Source organism: Balaenoptera borealis (assembly GCF_965194805.1).
Source record: "Balaenoptera borealis genome assembly, chromosome: 12".
Taxonomy (NCBI): domain Eukaryota; kingdom Metazoa; phylum Chordata; class Mammalia; order Artiodactyla; family Balaenopteridae; genus Balaenoptera; species Balaenoptera borealis.
The window spans coordinates 67739141-67758524 of record NC_138869.1 but is presented as its reverse complement, the minus strand read 5'-3'; the positions used below and the strand labels follow the sequence as shown (position 1 = coordinate 67758524).

The 19384-nt window shown below is 38.6% G+C and overlaps 1 protein-coding gene across 22 annotated transcripts in view; it reads left to right on the top strand.

Annotated features, from left to right (window-relative positions):
* The first annotated feature begins 790 nt into the window (after positions 1-790).
* MLIP (muscular LMNA interacting protein) overlaps positions 791-19384 on the top strand; it is a 283518-nt gene continuing 264924 nt past the window's right edge. For 3 of the 22 annotated variants that reach the window (XM_082347132.1, XM_082347142.1, XM_082347139.1), the window contains exon 1: positions 7469-9397. In XM_082347132.1, the coding sequence (XP_082203258.1) occupies positions 9335-9397 (63 nt within the window). In that variant the 5' untranslated portion in view covers positions 7469-9334. Of the gene's footprint in view, positions 2316-7464; positions 9398-19384 lie in introns of those variants that run through there. The other 19 variants (XM_082347133.1, XM_082347130.1, XM_082347119.1 and 16 more) reach the window with 14 other exon arrangements.

The window sequence follows — 19384 nt, the reverse complement described above, 5'->3', positions numbered from 1 at the left end:
TACTACAAAGCTACAGTAATCAAGACAGTATGGTACTGGCACAAAAACAGAAATACAGATCAATGGAACAGGATAGAAAGCCCAGAGATAAACCCACACACATATGTTCACCTTATCTTTGATAAAGGAGGCAAGAATATACAGTGGAGAAAAGACAGCCTCTTCAGTAAGTGGTGCTGGGAAAACTGGACAGCAACATGTAAAAGAATGAAATTAGAACAGTCCTTAACACCATACACAAAAATAAACTCAAAATGGATTAAAGACCTAAATGTAAGGCCAGACACTATCAAACTCTTAGAGGAAAACATAAGCAGAACACTCTATGACATAAATCACAGCAAGATCCTTTTTGATCCACCTCCTAGAGAAATGGAAATAAAAACAAAAATAAACAAATGGGACCTAATGAAACTTAAAAGCTTTTGCACAGCAAAGGAAACCATAAACAAGACAAAAAGACAACCCTCAGAATGGGAGAAAATATTTGCAAATGAAGCAGTTGACAAAGGATTAATCTCCAAAATATACAAGCAACTCATGCAGCTCAATATCAAAAAAACAAACAACCCAATCCAAAAATTGGCAGAAGACCTACATAGACATTTCTCCAAAGAAGATATACAGATTGCCAACAAATACATGAAAGAATGCTCAACATCATTAATCATTAGAGAAATGCAAATCAAAACTACAGTGAGATATCATCTCACACCAGTCAGAATGGCCATCATCAAAAAATGTACAAACAATAAATGCTGGAGAGGGTGTGGAGAAGAGGGAACCCTCTTGTGCTGTTGGTGGGAATGTACATTGATACAGCTGCTATGGAGAACAGTATGGAGGTTCCTTAAAAACTTAAAATAGAACTACCATATGACCAAGCAATCCCACTACTGGGCACATACCCTGAGAAAACCATAATTCAAATAGAGTTATGTACCACAATGTTCATTGCAGCTCTATTTACAATAGTCAGGACATGGAAGCAACCTAAGTGTCTAACAACAGTTGATAAAGAAGATGTGGCACATATATACAATGGAATATTACTCAGCCATAAAATGGAACGAAACTGAGTTATTTGTAGTGAGGTGGATGGGCCTAGAGACTGTCATACAGAGTGAAGTAAGCCAGAAAGAGAAAGACAAATACTGTATGCTAACACATATATATGGAATCTAAAAAAAAAAAAAAAAAAGAAAGAAAATGGTCAGAAGAACCTAGGGGCAAGGCAGGAATAAAGATGTAGACCTACTAGAGAATACACTTGAGGATACAGGGAGGGGGAAGGGTAAGCTGGGAGAAAGTGAGTGAGTGGCATGGACATATATACACTACAAAACGTAAAATAGATAGCTAGTGGGAAGCAGCTGCATAGCACAGGGAGATCAGCTTGGTGCTTTGTGACCACCTAGAGGGGTGGGATAGGGAGGGTGAGAGGGAGGGAGATGCAAGAGGGAAGAGATATGGGGACATATGTTTATAACTGATTAATTTTGTAATAAAGCAGAAACTGACACACCATTGTAAAGCAATTATACTCAATAAAGATGTTAAAAAAAAAAAATTCCAGTGGGCAGGTATGGAGATCTGCTTGTCTTGTCGTTACCCAAGACAAGCCTCACATGGAAGTTCCCTTGCTTATTAAATCTGCCACCTGCCAGTCTGGAGTGCCTGACTCTTTCTCCTCGCCGTGCGTGTCAAGGCCAGTTGGTGAACCAACAGTCTGCCCCTCTGGGTGTTTCCTGGTGGCTGGATCGCAGGGCAAGTGCCCTGCCTGACTGTGGGGTTTGTTCAGCCTGCCACGGGCTCCCCCTTGTATAATTCTGACCTACTTTCTCTGGAACAATTGGCATTTCATTTCAGGAGGACTTTCAATCTTATTTTTAAAAATCTAATCAAAATAAACAGAAGAGAAAACTCCATTTCAAGTAACCTTTTACTTGTCTATCACTTATGTCCATAGGGAAGCTTAAAGAATTTTCATCAGTACACTAAAAAGTAGATAGTTTGCTGTGCTGCAAATCTTTTCAATGCTCGACTCCAAATCTCCAGAACTGAGACATTCTTATCAAGAAATCATCTGCGGAAACTTCGCAGCTCCTGTTTTCATGAAGAGGTCCTAGTGGGGAGGAGGTTTACGCCTAACTCTTTTAAAATTTTGTTTCTGTATCTTGTGCCCGGGATCCAGCGTTAGTTACAGAGTAAACAGTATTTTCCAAAGACTGACAGGGTCAGCTGCTCGGGGAATGTGGCCGGTGACCTCCCTGATGGATGACCGTCCTGCAGGCTGCTTCCAAGTCAGTTGAAAGGTAAGTGTTCTTTCTGTATAAGGGCACACTGCCTTGGAACGTGTTTCAGTTTTCACCGATAAAGCTGAAAGTATATCCTGGGTATATGCCCGCTGTCAAAGGGCACGGAGCCGTGACTTTGGGGGCAAAGTGATTTGTCATGTCCACACAACAACAGCTAAGCTGCCGGGGTTAGGGGAGAAGTGAACGATGGTGTAAAATCTCATTGCTTTGCTTAGCTGCAAAGACCCAGGAAAACTTAAATCCAGAACTCCTTTCTGACGTGAGAAACACACGCTGGAATTCTAATATTCAAAAAGTAAAGGCTTTCATCTTTGAATCCTTTTTCCTGAAATCTTGTTAATTTAACCTGGCTGTTGTCTTCACTCCTGAGACAGCAATGGTGTGTGTGTGTGTGTGTGTGAGAGAGAGAGACACTAATTGACTACTGGGAAGTGTATCTACTATTCAGAGGGCCTGCACATATAGTGTATATGTTTGTGTATATATAAATATTTGTGTATATGTAAATATAGTGTATATACTATATATGTGTGTATGTATGTGTATGTATATATATATACTGTATAAATAATGTATATTGTAGGTGCTGAGTATAGCACAGTTGAGAAAACAAAACTTGCTGGACTTGGATCCCGGGCTGATTTTTTTCAGCTTATGTGTTACAGGCTCTGGAGATAAGGATTTCGTTTCATATCAGAATCATTGCTCTTATCAATGTTGATTGATATTAGTGTTTGTTTTAAAAACCTCTCATTTTATTTTTCAATAACTTTTGATAAAAGAATTGCATTTTTCAGATGCACACATTAAAAAAGATAACACTTTCCAAAGTTCTCACAGCTCTCACTTAATTGAAATATTTTCTAATGCTCCAAACAAATGCTCTACCATCAAAGGTGATTTTGTAAAGAAAATACTCTTTTCCTTCCATTGACTAAAATGTCTTGCCTAGAATCATTTAAAAAATATGGCCCAGAACCAAAATAAGGGATCAAATAGTAACAGAAGTCAAAAATATTATATTCCAGTAGAAAAGGTTTGCGTTTCATTGAAGACTGGTAATTACAAAGGTATAAATTTGTTGAGCTGTCATTATCATAATTATCATATTATGATATTTTGGGGTTTGCTTTTATGTCCATTTGGCAGCTTCCACTTATAAAAAATGTTTATTACATAGTGACAAATTCAGCTTTAAGAAATTCCTCTGTAGACATTATCTTTTCACAAGCTACAGGCATGTACCTCTGGCCTGCAGAAGCCATAAAGGGGCTTACAAATGGTGACAGTGGGAGGTTAAAATCTTTGGGTCTTTGCCTATTTGCAAGATGCACAGACAGACTGGAAGATAAGAGTCAGAAGGATTTTCTAGAATAAGAGTTCACAACTGCTGCCTGAGGGTTCACAGTGGCCAAAGCTGATAAAAAGACTCAGGTAGGGATGCTGGGAAAACCAGGAAATTCTGGGGACCAGTCTCTGTGTTTTGTTTTTCACTGTCACCCCTCCCCCTCATCCCATTGGACCATTAAACAGAGCCTCTTAGAGACATAGGCATACATTTTGAACCAAAAACAACACCAACAGGTCCAAAGTTAGCTGTCTGAGTGAGATAAGTTCTCAGCACTGGGTCTAGTTGGAATTTCATTTGGTGTTTGAGTGCCACAGGAAACAACCCCGGGGTGGGACGCGGGGGGTTCTTGGGACAGGATATGGCACCTGGAGACATGTGCTGAGTGCAGTGTCCTGGATCACTACTAAATGGGTGTGGGGTTACATGGGCTTCTGACTTGGCTGTGGAGAGCACGTAGGACCCATGTCTGGGAAATGCTGTGTAGAATGATAAGAAACCCATATAAAAGGTATTCCGTGTCTCAGAAGAGGATCCTATCTTAATAAAAAGATATTTATCCTTGGTGCATACAATGAGGAAGATCTTCAGTTGTCTACACCATGCTCTGCAGACTTGTCATTCTTTTAAAAAGAAGACAGCATTTGTTTTTCATGTCTCATGGGTGTCTACCTGCCTTGTGACGTTTCAGCAGCAGAGCAATTATCTGTGCTTTTGTTGTGGAGATGAAAGATTCTTTAAATGGCAGGTGTGGGGAAGTTACCACTATTAAACAAAACAAAACAAAACTGTATTTAACTCTTGGATCCAGTAGATGAACAAGTCATTTTAATAGCTGCAAACTCTACTTTCCCCCAGTTTTTGAATATGAGCACAAAACCTGAGCAGCTGAGATTTCCCCAGCCCCACAAGGCATATGGAGATGATGCAAAGGAATGGAGTGAGGTGGCAGTGTCTTGAAGCAAATATCACTTGCTGAGGGTTATTTGTTTCACTTTTGAATGAAATTCTTGCTGGCCTACTGTAGAGTAGATTTTAATTTCCTGTTTGGAGTGACCCGTTGCTCATATTATATTCCTGGGGAAAAATCATAAATTCCCATCTTAGAAAGGAATTATAGATCTTCCTGTGTTTTTTTTTTTAAAATAATACCTTCATTGAACTATAAGTCACATACCATAACATTCATTCTTTCAAAGTATACATACAATTCAGTGCTTTTTAGCATACTCAGAGTTATGTAGTCATCATCATTATCTAATTTCAAAATATTTTCATCACCCTCAAAAAACCCACCCCTACCCACCAGCAGTCACTCCAAAGTCTGCTTTTTCCCCTCAACCCCTGGCAACCATTATCTATTTCTATGGATTTTCCTATTCTGGACATTTCATATAAATGAATCGTAAAAAGTCACTTTTTGTGACTAGTTTCTTTCACTTCAGGGTTCATCCACATTGCTGCATGTATCAATACTTCATTCCTTTTTATTGCTGAGTAATACGCTTCTGTATGATATATCCCCTTTCATGTGTTGATAGACATTTATGTTTTCACTTTTTGACTATTATGAATAACGCTATCATGAACATTTGTTTACAAGATTTTGTATGAACATATACAAAACTTCTAGGTATATACCTAGATGTAGAATTTCTGGATAATATCGTAACTCTGTATATAAGGTTTTGAGGGGCTCCCACACTGTTTTCTAATGTGATTGTTCCACTTTATAACCACCAGCAATGTACAAGGATTTCAGTTACCCACATCCTTGCCAATGCTTACTGTCTGCTTTGATTTTAGCCATCCTAGTGGGTGCGAAATGCTGTCTCATTGTGGTTTTGATTTGGGTTCCTTAATCACAATTTTGTTGAACAGCTTTTCATGTGCTTGTTGGCCATTTGTTTGTCTTCTTTGGAGAAATGTCTATTCAAATCCTTTGCCCATTTCAAAAACTGGGTTTATTTGTCTTTTTTTATTGTTGATTTGTAAGAGTTCTTTATGTATTCTGGATACAAGGCTCTTATCAGATAAATGATTTGCAAATATTTTCTCCCATTCTCTCTGTTAATTTTTTTGCCACATTTGTTAGGACTTTGATACTATCTTTGAAGTGAACTTTTTTTCCTAGATAAACTTCACGAAGCCGGGGGAAATAATGGCATGCACTTTCACCCGAACCTGCTTGATGGCAGACACTGTGTGAAGTTCTTTGCACCTGTTACCACATTTTAATTTTTGTCATAACATTAAGAGGTTGATATCATTCCTTTATTAAAGGGAGAGGGCACTGAAACTCTGAGAATTAATTTGCTTAAAGTGACCCAACTAGAAAGTGGCAGAATCTGCAAATAAATTCAATTCTTCCTGCTTCCTGAGTCTATTTATTTCTCCTTTACTCTAATGGTTAGTGTTTTGAGTAAGATAAGTGAGCAATCCATATTGTATTCCTCTGTAGTATGATTTGCGTTAGATAAACATGCATTTTATTCCTGTGTTTCCTACCAAAAGTCTTTTAAATAGTAGTGCATTAAATATCTTGTCACTTCCATTTGATACATTTCCCTCGTCTCCCCCTCCTTCCCTTCCTCCCTCTTTCCTTCTTTGTTTTTTCCTTTCCTTCCTCTCTCTCCTGCCCTCTTTCCTTTACAAGTCCTTTATTTAATCCTTATTATGTTCTAAGTGCCTGGATAAAGTGGTGAATAAAGCACCCTCTGGTGCTTATACAGTAGTAGGAGAGATGAACTGCAAATAAATATTAGATATGTATAAACTTCAAATATCATGTGAAATAATAGACCGCCAGAGGTAATAAGAGCTATGAAGGAGAAAACAGCAAATGAGTGGACAGAGGGTTTGCTATTTTAGATAGTTACTGGGGAAGCTCTGGATGAAGGGAGAATGGAGCCACGTGACGCTGGAGAGAGGGCTCTCCGGTCAGGAGCAGGAGACGTGTTTGTCGTGATTGATGAACAGGAAGGAGACCCATGTAGCTCATCTCTTCTGTTGGACCAGCAATTGGACAAGGGCTGGCTTTTGCATGGGCATGATCTTACCTAAGAAAGCTCCTGTCCCTAAAACATATGTAAAATATATTTAAGCATATCTCTGTATATGGATGGAGTAAGTGGTCCTCACCATACAGTGCTGGGGCTACAGACCCACTTGCCCTTTTGTGCCTGGGATGAGATTACTTGTTCAGAGGTGCTGAAGTGCCCAGTGGGTAGGTGCTTGGGCCAGGGGGCTTGAGTGCCAGCTATTGGCTATGTAACTGTGTCTTATTTTATCAACTATAAAATGGGTGCATTAATTTGCTAGCACTGCTAGTCTGTTAAGTCACAGACTGGGTGACTTAAAGAAAAAAGATATATTTCCTCACAGTTCTGGAAGCTAGAAGTCCAAGATCAAGGTGTCGGCAGGGTTGGTTTCTTCTGGGGCTCTCTCCTTGGCTTGGAGATGACCATCTTCTCCCTGTGTCCTCACATGGTCTTCCCTCTGTGTGTATCTTTGTCCTAATCTCCTCTTCTTACAGGGACACCAGTCATATTGGATTAGGACCCCACCCTTATGACTTCATCTTAAATTAATTACCTCTGTAAAGACCCTATCTCTAAATATAATCTTATTCTGAGAGACTGGGGGTTAGGACTTCCACGTATGAATTTTGGGGGAACACAATTCAGCTCATAACAACGGAGAAAATAGTAGTATCTACCTAGAAGTGTTTAACAAACACGAGAAAGAAGTAGGCAGAATAGTATCTACCTTCTAGAAGTGGTTTGGAGAATTAATTGAGGTAATATATGGAAAGTCTTAAAGCCGCTCCTGGCACATGGTGAGTGCTATGGGACTGTGCTATGTAAGAGTGCTATTATATCTTATTTATATCCAGTCATGTTTACATTGTGAGTTTGTTGGGGAAGAAAAGTAGAGATTGTGTCTTTTCACTTTATTATTGTTTTTATTCATTATTTTAAAAAAATCTGCCTACATCTAGGGTAATCTTCACCCATTATGTATACTCAGTACATGTTTGTTGAATTAAACTTTCCATCCCTCCCACTGGCACTGGCATGTCCCTGTCATTATACCTGTTATCTTCTCCTTCTCCAACCAGCTCTGCATCCTACCATCCCCCTACTCCCAACTGGATCCTGAATTTCACCTTCCGGCATTACACCAGCAATAACTGTTTTCCTTTTGCAGCCATAGCATGCCTTTTTTTTTTTCCTAGAGAGATTTTGGAAGTTCCCTTCACATAAAATTTCAACTCTTGCCTTGATTTGGACATATACCAATCTTGCCTGCTATTCAGCCTATAAGACTTCATTGCAAATGTATTAGGACAACATGTGTGATTCCCTTTCTGGAACTCAGAGGTGAGCCAAAGAGGGAAGCCCCTTTGGCCCATAAGTCTGATAGACCATTTCTGAATTCTCATCTTGAAGCAGGGCTAGCTAGGTTTATTTCTACTAAATGTTTCACTTCTGGAATCCTCAGCCCTTCCATCCTGATGCAGAATAAGCTCTAGAGCAACCCTGCCTGGCAATAGAGAACCAGCTGTAATCACGCTAAAGGACAGAGCCTCATAACTCATTTCCTAAAATGTTTCCTAAAAGTGGAGGAAAAACCGATAGGAAATTTAAGTTACGATCACAAACAGTTGTGAAAACGATGTTTGAAAAGGCTGAGAGACTAGGCCACTGTAGAGATCAGTCTTAGCTTACTCTGAAAGCCATTTTTATTTTTTATTGCCATTCGCATATGTAGTTTGCTGCAAAAAACAACAACAACAACAACAACAACAACAACAAAACCCAGAGAGTTAATTACCATCATGCCACACAGTTAATTTTCTTTCAAGCATGTAACAATTTCAAAAGAATTCTGAGAACATTTGTTCCATTGGAAAAATGAATTTCATCTTCTCTGTCATAACTTTGTTCCCAGTAGAAAAGCCAGGATAATGAAGAAAAAAATCAGTTTTGTGAAGGAAAACACTTTCCTTTCATGAAGTTTCTAAATATCATTTGCCCACTTTTCATGGAATAAAACTGACACCCATTGAATATATGTGTTGTGTGTCTGAATAGTTTTAATTAGTTTTCCTTTGCACTTCCCTTTAAGTGACTTTTTAAAGTTTTGAGCTACAAAATAATGCATAAATGTCTAGACTGCCGGGACCCAAATTGGAATTTGGAAGAATGGGACTGGCTGATTCATATTTGCTATATGACCATCACATTTGTCCTTTTAAAATTGATTTATTAGGCCCATATTCTAGAGTATATTTTATTGTGCTGCAATGGCTACTAATGAAATCTTTGATAGTGGCTTTTTGTCACAGACGTCTTTCTTGACTCAGGTAACCTAACGTGTTGGGATAGTCTCCTGTTGGAGAGTTTGCTTTTATATCAAGTGACATTTATCATTATCTAAGGCCAGCTGCCTGACTTCTCTTCAGTGCTCTGTTTATGGGGTTTGAACATCTATAAATGGAAACACTAGCTAACCAGAAATTATCGCCAGGGCTTTCTGATAGTGTCCTGGGCTCTCACAAGTTGGAATGTCCTGCAATATCTAACACGTAAGCACGTCACATCGTTTTCTAGACAGAATCGGAATCTCACTTTTTCTGTCTCTCTCTCGCTCATTCTCTTTCAACATGGAATTTGAAAAGCATGAGAAAGGAAGCTTATTAAACCAGAATTTAGAGGAGAAACTGACGGTAAGACTGGTGAGATTTCGCAAACACAGCTTTATGATGTGACTGACGGAGTAAAAATCAGCTGTCATAGTTTGGAAAAGTTGTACCAGGCAGCCTATGTTTCCATGTTTTTCTGGTCAACAACCTTGAAATGAATGAGTTTCAAGGGCTTTACTGAAAACAATGTAATAAAATTATTAATGCGTTGTCATTACCAGAATGTGGGCAAATTTGATTTAGTTAATGATGTGGTTTATCTCCATTTTTAAAACCAGAATCCACTTATTTTGAGCCCTTGTTGTGATTGTCTCAATACTGGGAGATTATTGTCTTTACTGATAAGAGGTTTAACGAATGTTCAAAGCCCAGTTTCTCTCAGAGATACCAGAAATATGTGTCAGGAGAAATATAAGAATTATGGACTGTTTTAATGTTTTATGGAATAAGTTAATGATCTTCTGGTGTAAGGATGAAGTTTACTCTTCAAAAAGTTTTTAGTTTTAGGCTATAAAAGTTGTAAAAGTAGCTTTACCTTGATGTTAAGAAATTCAATGTCAATGAACATAGTGGTCACTTCTATTTGCTCAAACATAAAATACAGTGTAACCTGGAGTAGAATGTATTGTTCATGGTCCACCTGATGAGTATAGGAGGCTAACTGTGTTTGTAAAGTTACTGTGGCTTCAGAGTTAATATTAGAACAGGGCCGGCTAATTTTAAAAGCAGTGCAAGTAGCAAAAAGTAAATCCATATTGAGTTTAAGACCGTGGCTTCTTAAACTCGTGAGACTGCATTGTTCTGGATTTCTGACGTTCAGATGTATGCACTAGTAGTGATATTCTTGAAAGATAGAAAGAAGAACCATACTGGGTTGAAAACTCTTAAGGTGTATTAGAATTTCAAGGTCTTGAAGAAATACATTGGATAAAATACAACCTTTTCTTAAAGGATTCGGGTCATTTTGAATATCGACTGTGGACCTCTATTCTAGGTGGTTGTTTAAACATGTCACGGCCATAGACTACTTTGCTTTTTGACTGTTTTGAAAAGCCATGTATTATTGTAGAACTAACCAGGGGTTTTGAGTCAGAAAGATCTGGTGCGAATTCTCAATCCATAACTTCTAAATGTAGGACAATGGGATTTTGTTTAAGCTTTTTGAGTCTCAGTTAACTTACTTGTTGATGGGGAGCAGTAATACCTAATTTGAAGGCTGTCATGAGCATTAAAAACTATAATGTATGTGAAGTCCCTCGGCTGAGACTGATGTTTTCAAACTGTTTCTGGCCTGACTTACTTAGCAAGTACATACCCAGGGTTTGTTTATATAGAAAGAGAAAACTGAAATGCGTTTCAAAGTAAAGGGAAAACTCAGATATGTTAACCATAATGGCTTAGTGGTTATAAAACCTTGATGGAACCAGATAGAGGGTAAATAAAACATGAATAAGAGTTGCTATGAATTAGTGTGAAATTTGACCCAGAGCTCCCTGGCAATCTTTTACAGGAAGTTTTGCAAATAAACATAGTGGATATGGGGCGCGTGAACAAAAGTGAAAATGATCTCTTGGTGTATAAAAATTTCACTGCCTGGGAGGTCACACATTCTTCATGCCGGACTCTACCTGGAACACAGCTATGAATCTAGAAGTGAGCTAAATCCTCTCCTTAGAGGGAGTAGCTGCCACAGAATTCATGGACTTTACTCTGGAGGGGAAGCCTAGGGCTGGCCTCTGATTAATTTCCAGAAGACTGGAGGAAAATCTGGGGCCAATCAAAAGGCACCAGAATATCCAATCTGTACTGAGCAGAAACTGTTCTCAGGGAGGGAGGGAACACAGTAAATAAAGTTCAGTACTTGGGGAAGTTACCTGTACAGATAAATAGATAAATAATAAGTAAATAATAAATAAGTAAAATTCAGGCAAGAAATTCTGACTGCTTTCTGAACTCTTTCTTTTAGATTATTAAATGCGTCAACAAAGAATTTCACTTACATTGATCTTCAACCGAAATTTCTTAATGAAAAGGAACAATTCATGTATTAACATAGTAAAAATGGTCATGCACTTCAGGGCATTCTGACATCATAATGGTTTCTTTCTCTAAAAGATGATAAGAACAAATAGATCTCACACATAAGTCTAATAATTTCTATCACATTAGTATAATATATCTCAAGAGACAATTCTATCTCCCAAGCAATAAATGTTCAGTAAGTATCACAAAAATAATGATAATGAGAAGGGTATTGCATCCAACTCATTTTATACTGATGCTTGGTAGAAGCAAATTAAGAAAGTAGTCAATTGCTGAATATCATCAATATTGCTTTTTTGAGTAAAAGTAACTCTCTGAGATTGAGAAAGAAATTTGTCATCTGACAGTTTTTTGACATTTTAAATTTGAGGGTGAAAGCCTTATCCGATGACATGCAGATTTCCTTAGGATCTCACAAAAAGCGTTCTTCTCAATTTTAGGAAAAGAGAATCCTGCCACTTTTAAATACAATGAAAGAGAAAAGACACTGAAGAAAAAACTATGGGTAAAATATAAAAACACAAAGTATACATTTAAAAATTCTGTGGTAATTCAGTGAAGGGTAGCACTTAAGGTTATATTAGTTATCAATTCATAAGTTCATTAATATAAATAAAATTAATTATTTTCTAAGAAGAAATCTGTTAGCAAATAAAACACGGAACTGCTGTTTTGTTTATAATTCCTGTTGTTATTATCTGATGACAAGTTTGAGTTTTGTTTGGAGCATCTTCAGAGTTGCAACCTAGTGTCTATTAGGTAGGATTGTCCTCAGAAAGAAACAAAAAAGAGGCTTTCAGATCAATACACATTCCTGAATGCCTAGTTGGAACAAGACAGGTACTAAGGGCTGCAGCAGAACATGCATGATAAAGAAAGTCTTGGCCATCAAGGAGATTATTGTTTTGATTATTTTTTAGTAGATTATAAAAGAATAATAGTAAGTTTTAGTAGCTTAGACATATTCTAAGTGTACAAAACAAAAACATTCCAAATTCTTTTTTCTCACATAGACTTGGGACAGCAAGACTATAATTATGCATCAGAATGTCTTAACAATGGGAACAATTGTAAAGCATTTTATGCAGTAACATAGTTCATTTCATTATAAATGTCTACTGTTGAAGGAGGTCATGGGGAGGACATGACCTCTGGTTGACCCAAGAGCAGGACCCAGGCAGTGGAAGTCTCCTCACCCCTCCCCTGTCCTTAGAATGTGCTTTCTGCCCACAGTTCCCACAGTGGGAGCTGTTCCAAGGACGCAGCCTTGAGAGGAACGTGATGCTGAGACCAGCTGGGTGGTACCATCTGACTGAACCCAGTTACGACCTCTCTATAAACTCTTAAGATTCTGGCAAGTGATCCAGGGGATCCACTCCTCTTGCTGATGCCCGAGACAAGCCTGGTATATAAGTTCCCTGCTTATTAAACCTGCTACCCACCAATCTGGAGTGTCTGCCTCTTCTCCAGTCTCTCCTTGCCCTCCCTGCATGGGGACCAATTTCAAATTTCACCCAGCAAGCTCCCAAGGCTTCAAACCAACATCTATATATCTTTTTTCTAACTGTATCTAACTAGGGTCCCTGGTAACAGGTACTCAGTAGGTGCTGACATACCTGAAAAAAAAAGTGTATACTGCTGATGTTTTTGGTGACTTATCTAGAGATTATTTTCAGTATAGCTTGAGTGTTGTTTCTGATCTATACATAATTCCAGACAAGATAGCATCACATAATACAATAAGTGGTAAATTTAGGGTTGTAATTCTCTGGAGGTAAGGTACTGAATCTCTCTATCTTTATATCATAATTGATTGCCTTAAATCCTTAATAAACTAATTTTGGTGATGACCAAAATGAAGGGAAATGAAAACAAATGAATGAACAATGTGACATCTCCTTTTCTTTGACATTTGATTATTTATTTTGAAAACTTTCTTCCATTTCTTTGCATTTGTAAGAGTGGATCAATGACTCTTGCTATGTTCTGTATTTTACTGAGAAAGTTGCCTTGGATGTCCATCGTGTCTGTTCATTTTGATGGTAGAGGATGTGAGTTAATTTGTTCCCAAACCTTAACTCCCCCATGCTGCTGGCTCGTTTGTTTTTATGGGTGGCACAGTCATGGAGCTTGGTAGGCATTTGGGCATCTCTAAAAATGCTGCTGGTCTCTCGGGCATGTCTGTGGTGCCTACTATGCATTCTATACCCCTATTTGGCACCCCTGCCAAGATGGCCCATTCGTCATCAGTATATTTTGAATTCACTATTCCCTTTTCTCCAGAGAGGGCCAGAGCTCTGTAATAAGTTGACACCCAGCATACTCTGTGGAAATAATTATTTTCAAAAAACAGATGGGCGGTAATGAACACGATTTTATAGTAAATGCCTCAATAAGCATCCCTCGACTGGAAGGCAAACAGGAAACTCAGAACTAGGATTCTCTGAATTTCTGAGCTCAGTGTCACTTCTGAATTTTTAATAAAATCAGTTACGTTGTTCCCATGACTTATGGGGATAAGAACTCTCTGAGAACTCAGTAAAGGGGATACAGGATTGATCAGTCTGTACCAGGTATTCAGGAGTTCATTGATTAAGACATACTCTCCAAAGAACTGAAACAGCCCTCAAGCATTATGAGTAGTAAGAAGAGTCTGGTTTCACCCTGGCTGAAGATGCATAGTTGCAAAGAGTAACCATGAATCCTGATTATTTGGCAGATCAAAGTGAAAAACTAAATAATGGCTCTTAAAGCACTCTTTCATAAGAAATAATCCCACTCTAACCTCTCTCTGTCCTCCTCTCCATAGAGTTAGTAACAAATGTTTAAAAATTCCTGAAGAATATGTAGGATGAAATAAAAAAAGGAGGGAAGAGACGAGATGCCATGTTGGTGGTGGATCACAGGAATGAATGGGAAATCCACTAAGCAGTGGGAATAGAATCTTAATGGGCATCATTGCAGAATGAGGTGAGACTGGGAAAATGATGAGTTAGGGTAGGAGAGGGCATGCAGGTGTTCTGAGGACCATCCTACCATATCTATGAAAGTCGGAACAGAGAACCTATGCCTCTGGGGATGTGTGTGTGTGTGTGTGTGTGTGTGTGTGTGTTTGTGTGTGTGTGTGTGTGTGTGATTGTATGGTGCTGAAGACTTCTTATTCCAAAGAAGAGACCTTCTTCCCTCTTCCTAAGTGCCATCTGGTGTGGTGAAAAGCATGTTGTATCTGAGTCTAGGACCAGTATTGGTGGGAAAGTTGTGTTTGTGTGGCTTTTGACAAATCACTTAACCTTTGGTGTCCTTATCTACAAGGTGAGAGGCTGGGTTGGATTTTCCAAGATTGCTACTCTATCTAAAACTTTATGAGTCTGTAGAAAAATACCCTTTGGCTGTATGCTGATTAAATCCTTGCCATACCAAACAATGCCTCTTTATACAAACATTGAAATAGTTTATATTTTTATGTCATCACTGACCGAATGTAAAATGTAAAATAGAAGTCCTTGTGATTAGATTAAACCTTCCTTGCAGTAGGAAGTTCACAGTTCAGTACTCATGAATTGAATTGCATATATTTTCGATGTTTTCACTGAGAAATGAGAAATGACAAAGATCTGAGAAGATTTGAGGACTGAATCATGGAGGAAAATTATGGAATAGATGGAGAAAGAAGCATGTAAATGCCTCAATATTAATATCGCGATATTATCGAAATAAGGCGTTCTATTTTCTTACGATATTACATAAAATAAAGTGGACACTTTATTTTCATCGGGAATAACAATTTAGAAAATATGAGCTCTGTGTTTTAAATGTTATTCTAAGATGGTTTGTTTAGGGCGTATTCATTCCCTTTTGTAGTTCTCGCTGCTCCCTGCAATGTGCCTGACACAGATAACTTGGTCCCTTTGCAACTCTAATTTTAGTCTCTTTTGCAACTCTAATTTTAGTCCCTTTTGCATCACTGAGGTTGGGGAAAAAGTAGATTGCACACGAATGGCAAAATCCTAGTCACCCTTACGATTTTTCTTTTCCCTTGAAGAAAAAAATGAGGGCTGTGCCTGTTAGAACCCAGGGCGGGGAGGTGAAGAGTAAAGTGAAACTGATGAGGATCCAGATTTATACCTTATGGTTCACACGAAGTTCTCGAAACCATCCAGTCTTTTTTTTTTTTTTTCATCCAGTCTTTTGAAAACCACTGCTAATTAAAGCAGTGTCTGCTGATAATGTAAGTCTGAGATGCACTGATTGAATGGATCTTTTGCTAGAGCTCTGTGTGATGGTGAGTAACAGAAGAGGGATGGATGGCAGGCTTTAACTGAGCTGTGATTTCACAGTGACATTTATAATATCCTGTACGTGTGGTGAGATAGTTTCTAGGTTCTCATTGTGGGAATTACAGTGACTTACCTAGCCAGTTCTGTTCTGAGTATGGCTCCCCCCAGGAAATGACAAATAGACTGCTGTATTAGTGATGGAATTATATTTGAGAGCCATGGGCTTTATTTTGCTATCTGATCTTCATAAAAATAAGGAGATGATTTTTAAAAATGGCAAGAGAATGTCTGTGGTTTAACTGCTGGTTTCTCTCTTTTATTTATAACCTAAGTTTTTCTCAAGGGTCCTTTCATCAATTTCCTTTTCAGTTAGTGGGCGTTTCCTTGCACGGGTAGCTTCTGGGGAAGACATCACCGCAGATTGTTCTCCGAAACAAACTGGATGTCAGGATGTAGCCATTCAGAGACCACTTCATGCTCTTAAGTACTGACTTGGTGACATTTATTTTTGGAGCAGATGAGAGAGCCCGTAGGATTGCTTTCCCAAACCTGGTATAATTTCCTGGGATATCATGTCACCATGGGGAAGCTGAATGAGAAAATGTCAGCATGAATTAATAAGCTTATCACAGGGAGTGGGGAGCTCTTTTAGAAAGTGTGAAGGAAATATGGAAAATCAAGTGTTTCCATTTCTGTTTTGTTTTTCCAGTGGAGCTCAGCTTTCAATCTGGGAATTCCTGTATGTTTTGTTGTTCTATTTGCTTCTCCTTATTTATTCATTCATTCATTCATCCAGCCTGGGAGTCCTCTGCATGTAGCTTGCCGACCTCGTGGCTGCCCGTACTCCTTTGCAGGGGGTGTGGAAGGAGAAGGGGGGGTGGGTCTAAGAGACCGCCAATGAATTCTCTCCTTTGCAAATCTACTACAGTCATGCCCTGTGGAATTTGCCTTCCTTGACTCTTGTGCCTCCAGGGTTTGGAAAGGCATCTTTTAGGGTCCCTTCCTGGCTGCAGCTCTGCTTCATAGAGCAATACACCTCCATCTCCTTTTTATCTTCTAGAAATTTACAATATGTTTTTTCATGCTGATTCCCCTCCCATGCCAGATCTCTTATTGTTGTGGGTTTATTCTTTTAAATTCCTTTCCTCTCCTTTTAATGAGGTGCAAGGAAGGATGTGAGGGAAACTCCTGGGTTCCATCAGTCATCTTGAACCAGAAGACCCTTGACTTATTTTTAAAGCTCTTCCTCAATGCTTTGTGTTGGAAAATCTTTTCAATAGGTCGGGAGTGTTGGAAACATCCTGATTCTTCATTGAGAGAGAGGCATTATGTAGAAGTGTTGTATAAGCTATGGTACATAGCATGCCAAGAAATATTCTGAGCATATAACTAAAAGAATTATGCTGTTTCTAAAAGTTTGAAAATTGAAAATTAAGAAAGTTATAGTTTTGACCCTTCTTCTTTGTGCTGTAGTGATCATGGTGGTTAAATTCAGGGACTCTGTGGTGAGGACTCTTGTGTGTTCAACCTATGTCAACCTATGTCAGCTTCAGTTTCTTTATCTGTAAAGTGGGATGTGACTTGCCTCCCAGGGCTGTTATATGGACTGGAAATAAGGAAATTTTGGAAAAGCACTTGCACATAAGAAGCCTTCAATACACGGGAGCCATTAGACAAATGAGAATCGCAGTGGGGTATAACTTACTTCTTGCATCTGGAGAAGAAACCCTGGACTTGTGCTTGGGATTTGTCCTCTGCAGAGGGAATGTGGTTTCAAACCAGAGGCAATGCTGAGGAAGTGTGCCATCATCAAAACTCTAAGTTTTAATTTTGTCTGTCCTGGAAGGATGACAAAGTTTCAAAAGTAAGAGCATTTTAAAAACCTGGTGCCCATTCTGAAACACATTATGGTTTTGTCTCAGCAGAGAATAATTACATTACATTAATGTAAGTACTATGTAGGGATAGAACAAATGGCTAAATTGTGAGGTGCAAATAATTAGGACGTACCTAATACAATTAATAAAAAATATACCAATGACTGTTAGACTTATCAAGGTGGGATGTTTGTAGGAGGGGAAGAATAGAGGTAAATAGGAAGGCATCCTAGTGCGTGTGTGTGTAGAATGTTTGAAAGAAGAACAGAAATATGGTTAACAGTGCTGTTTGGTTGAAAAAAGTTTTAAATCCAGAAACTATTTATTCTGTTCAGGAGATCATAATTTATGTCTCTCACCTTCATCTGGCATTTTTCTTCCTTGTACATAATGTATTTTCCTGGGAAAGCAACACCACCAATGGTTCATTTATTTTTTTATTTAAGAATTTTTCTATAAAACATATAGTTCCTATACTACAAGTAGGACTTATACTGGTACAACTTTTCTGGAACATAAAATGTATCAAGGCTTTAAGTGCTTATGTAGCTACTGGCCAGGTAATTTTACTCTAGGAATTTTTTGAAGCAAAGAAATATACAAATATTATTTATAAGAATGTTTATTACAATGTTGTTTTATAAAAGTGAAAATAATGGACACAGTAGGGAAATTAGTTACTAATCTATGATAACATCATATGAGGAAATTTAAGGGCAGTGGTATAGTGGTCAATATACTCCATCTCTTCCCTACAAAAATTCAGATATTATACAGTGTGGAATGAACGAGTCTTTTATGGACCCTCCACATTGGCAGGACATTAACATGCAATCAGTGAATATATTTGTGTAGCACATCTCTTAATAGTCTAAAAAAGACAACAATACTGGGTATTGAACTATATTTTTCAGTTTTACTGAAATTTCAAATAGCTCAGAGTGATTTTTTTTCATAATAACCTCATATTTTAATGATCCTGCTGAACTGATGAGATTGAATCAGAGAAGAATGCAAGGTAAACTGATATTTGGTGCACTATTCTTCACCTGAAAGCAGATTTGTAGACATCTGGAGAGCTTTCATCTTTTGATCAAACAGCCTTGGGCCACCAGCAGACTGCAAACCCCTCAAGGTCAGGAACTTGATTTTCCTGGCATCAAGGGCTGTACCTGATGTGTACTCAATAAACCTCAGTTCAACTGCACAGGTGTGACTTTTACGTGTGTCTGTGTGTGGGTGTGCAATGCACTTCGACTTCATAAGTAGCAGGGATCACAGACTAAGCCTACACTGAATTCATCCTAAGATTCAGCCATGTCTGGAGAGCTGGTAGCTTGGCACTTTCAAAGGACTGTTTTTAAGAGACACTGAAAAGCCTCCCAGTGAAAGACTTATCCCCAAGCCCTTGGGGAAAAGACAGATGAGATTCTTATGGTTTTGTTCATAGAAAATGAGGGACCCTGAGTTTGGCAGGCGGCCTCCCCTTCTCGTTGACTTCCAACTCGACCTCAGCAGTTTTGCCTGTGAGTAAAAATGGACAGAGTTGTCTTCCATGAAGTCTTTGAGCAGCGTAGAAAGCACTAAATGCCAGTGTGATTGGTGCTGGCAGCTTCGGCAAAGGCTTCAGCATCCTCAACGCAGAGCCCTGGACACCTTGGTGTGTCCGTTGGCAGGCAGTGATGGCATTGGTGGCAGAACTGTAGATTTTGGCACTGGCGACAGCATTGCCAGAGTGTGACAATAGGCCAGCATGTGACAGGAGGAAAGCGGCAGACTCCAAATGTGAGCTAAAGCACTAGTTTGTTGGAGCA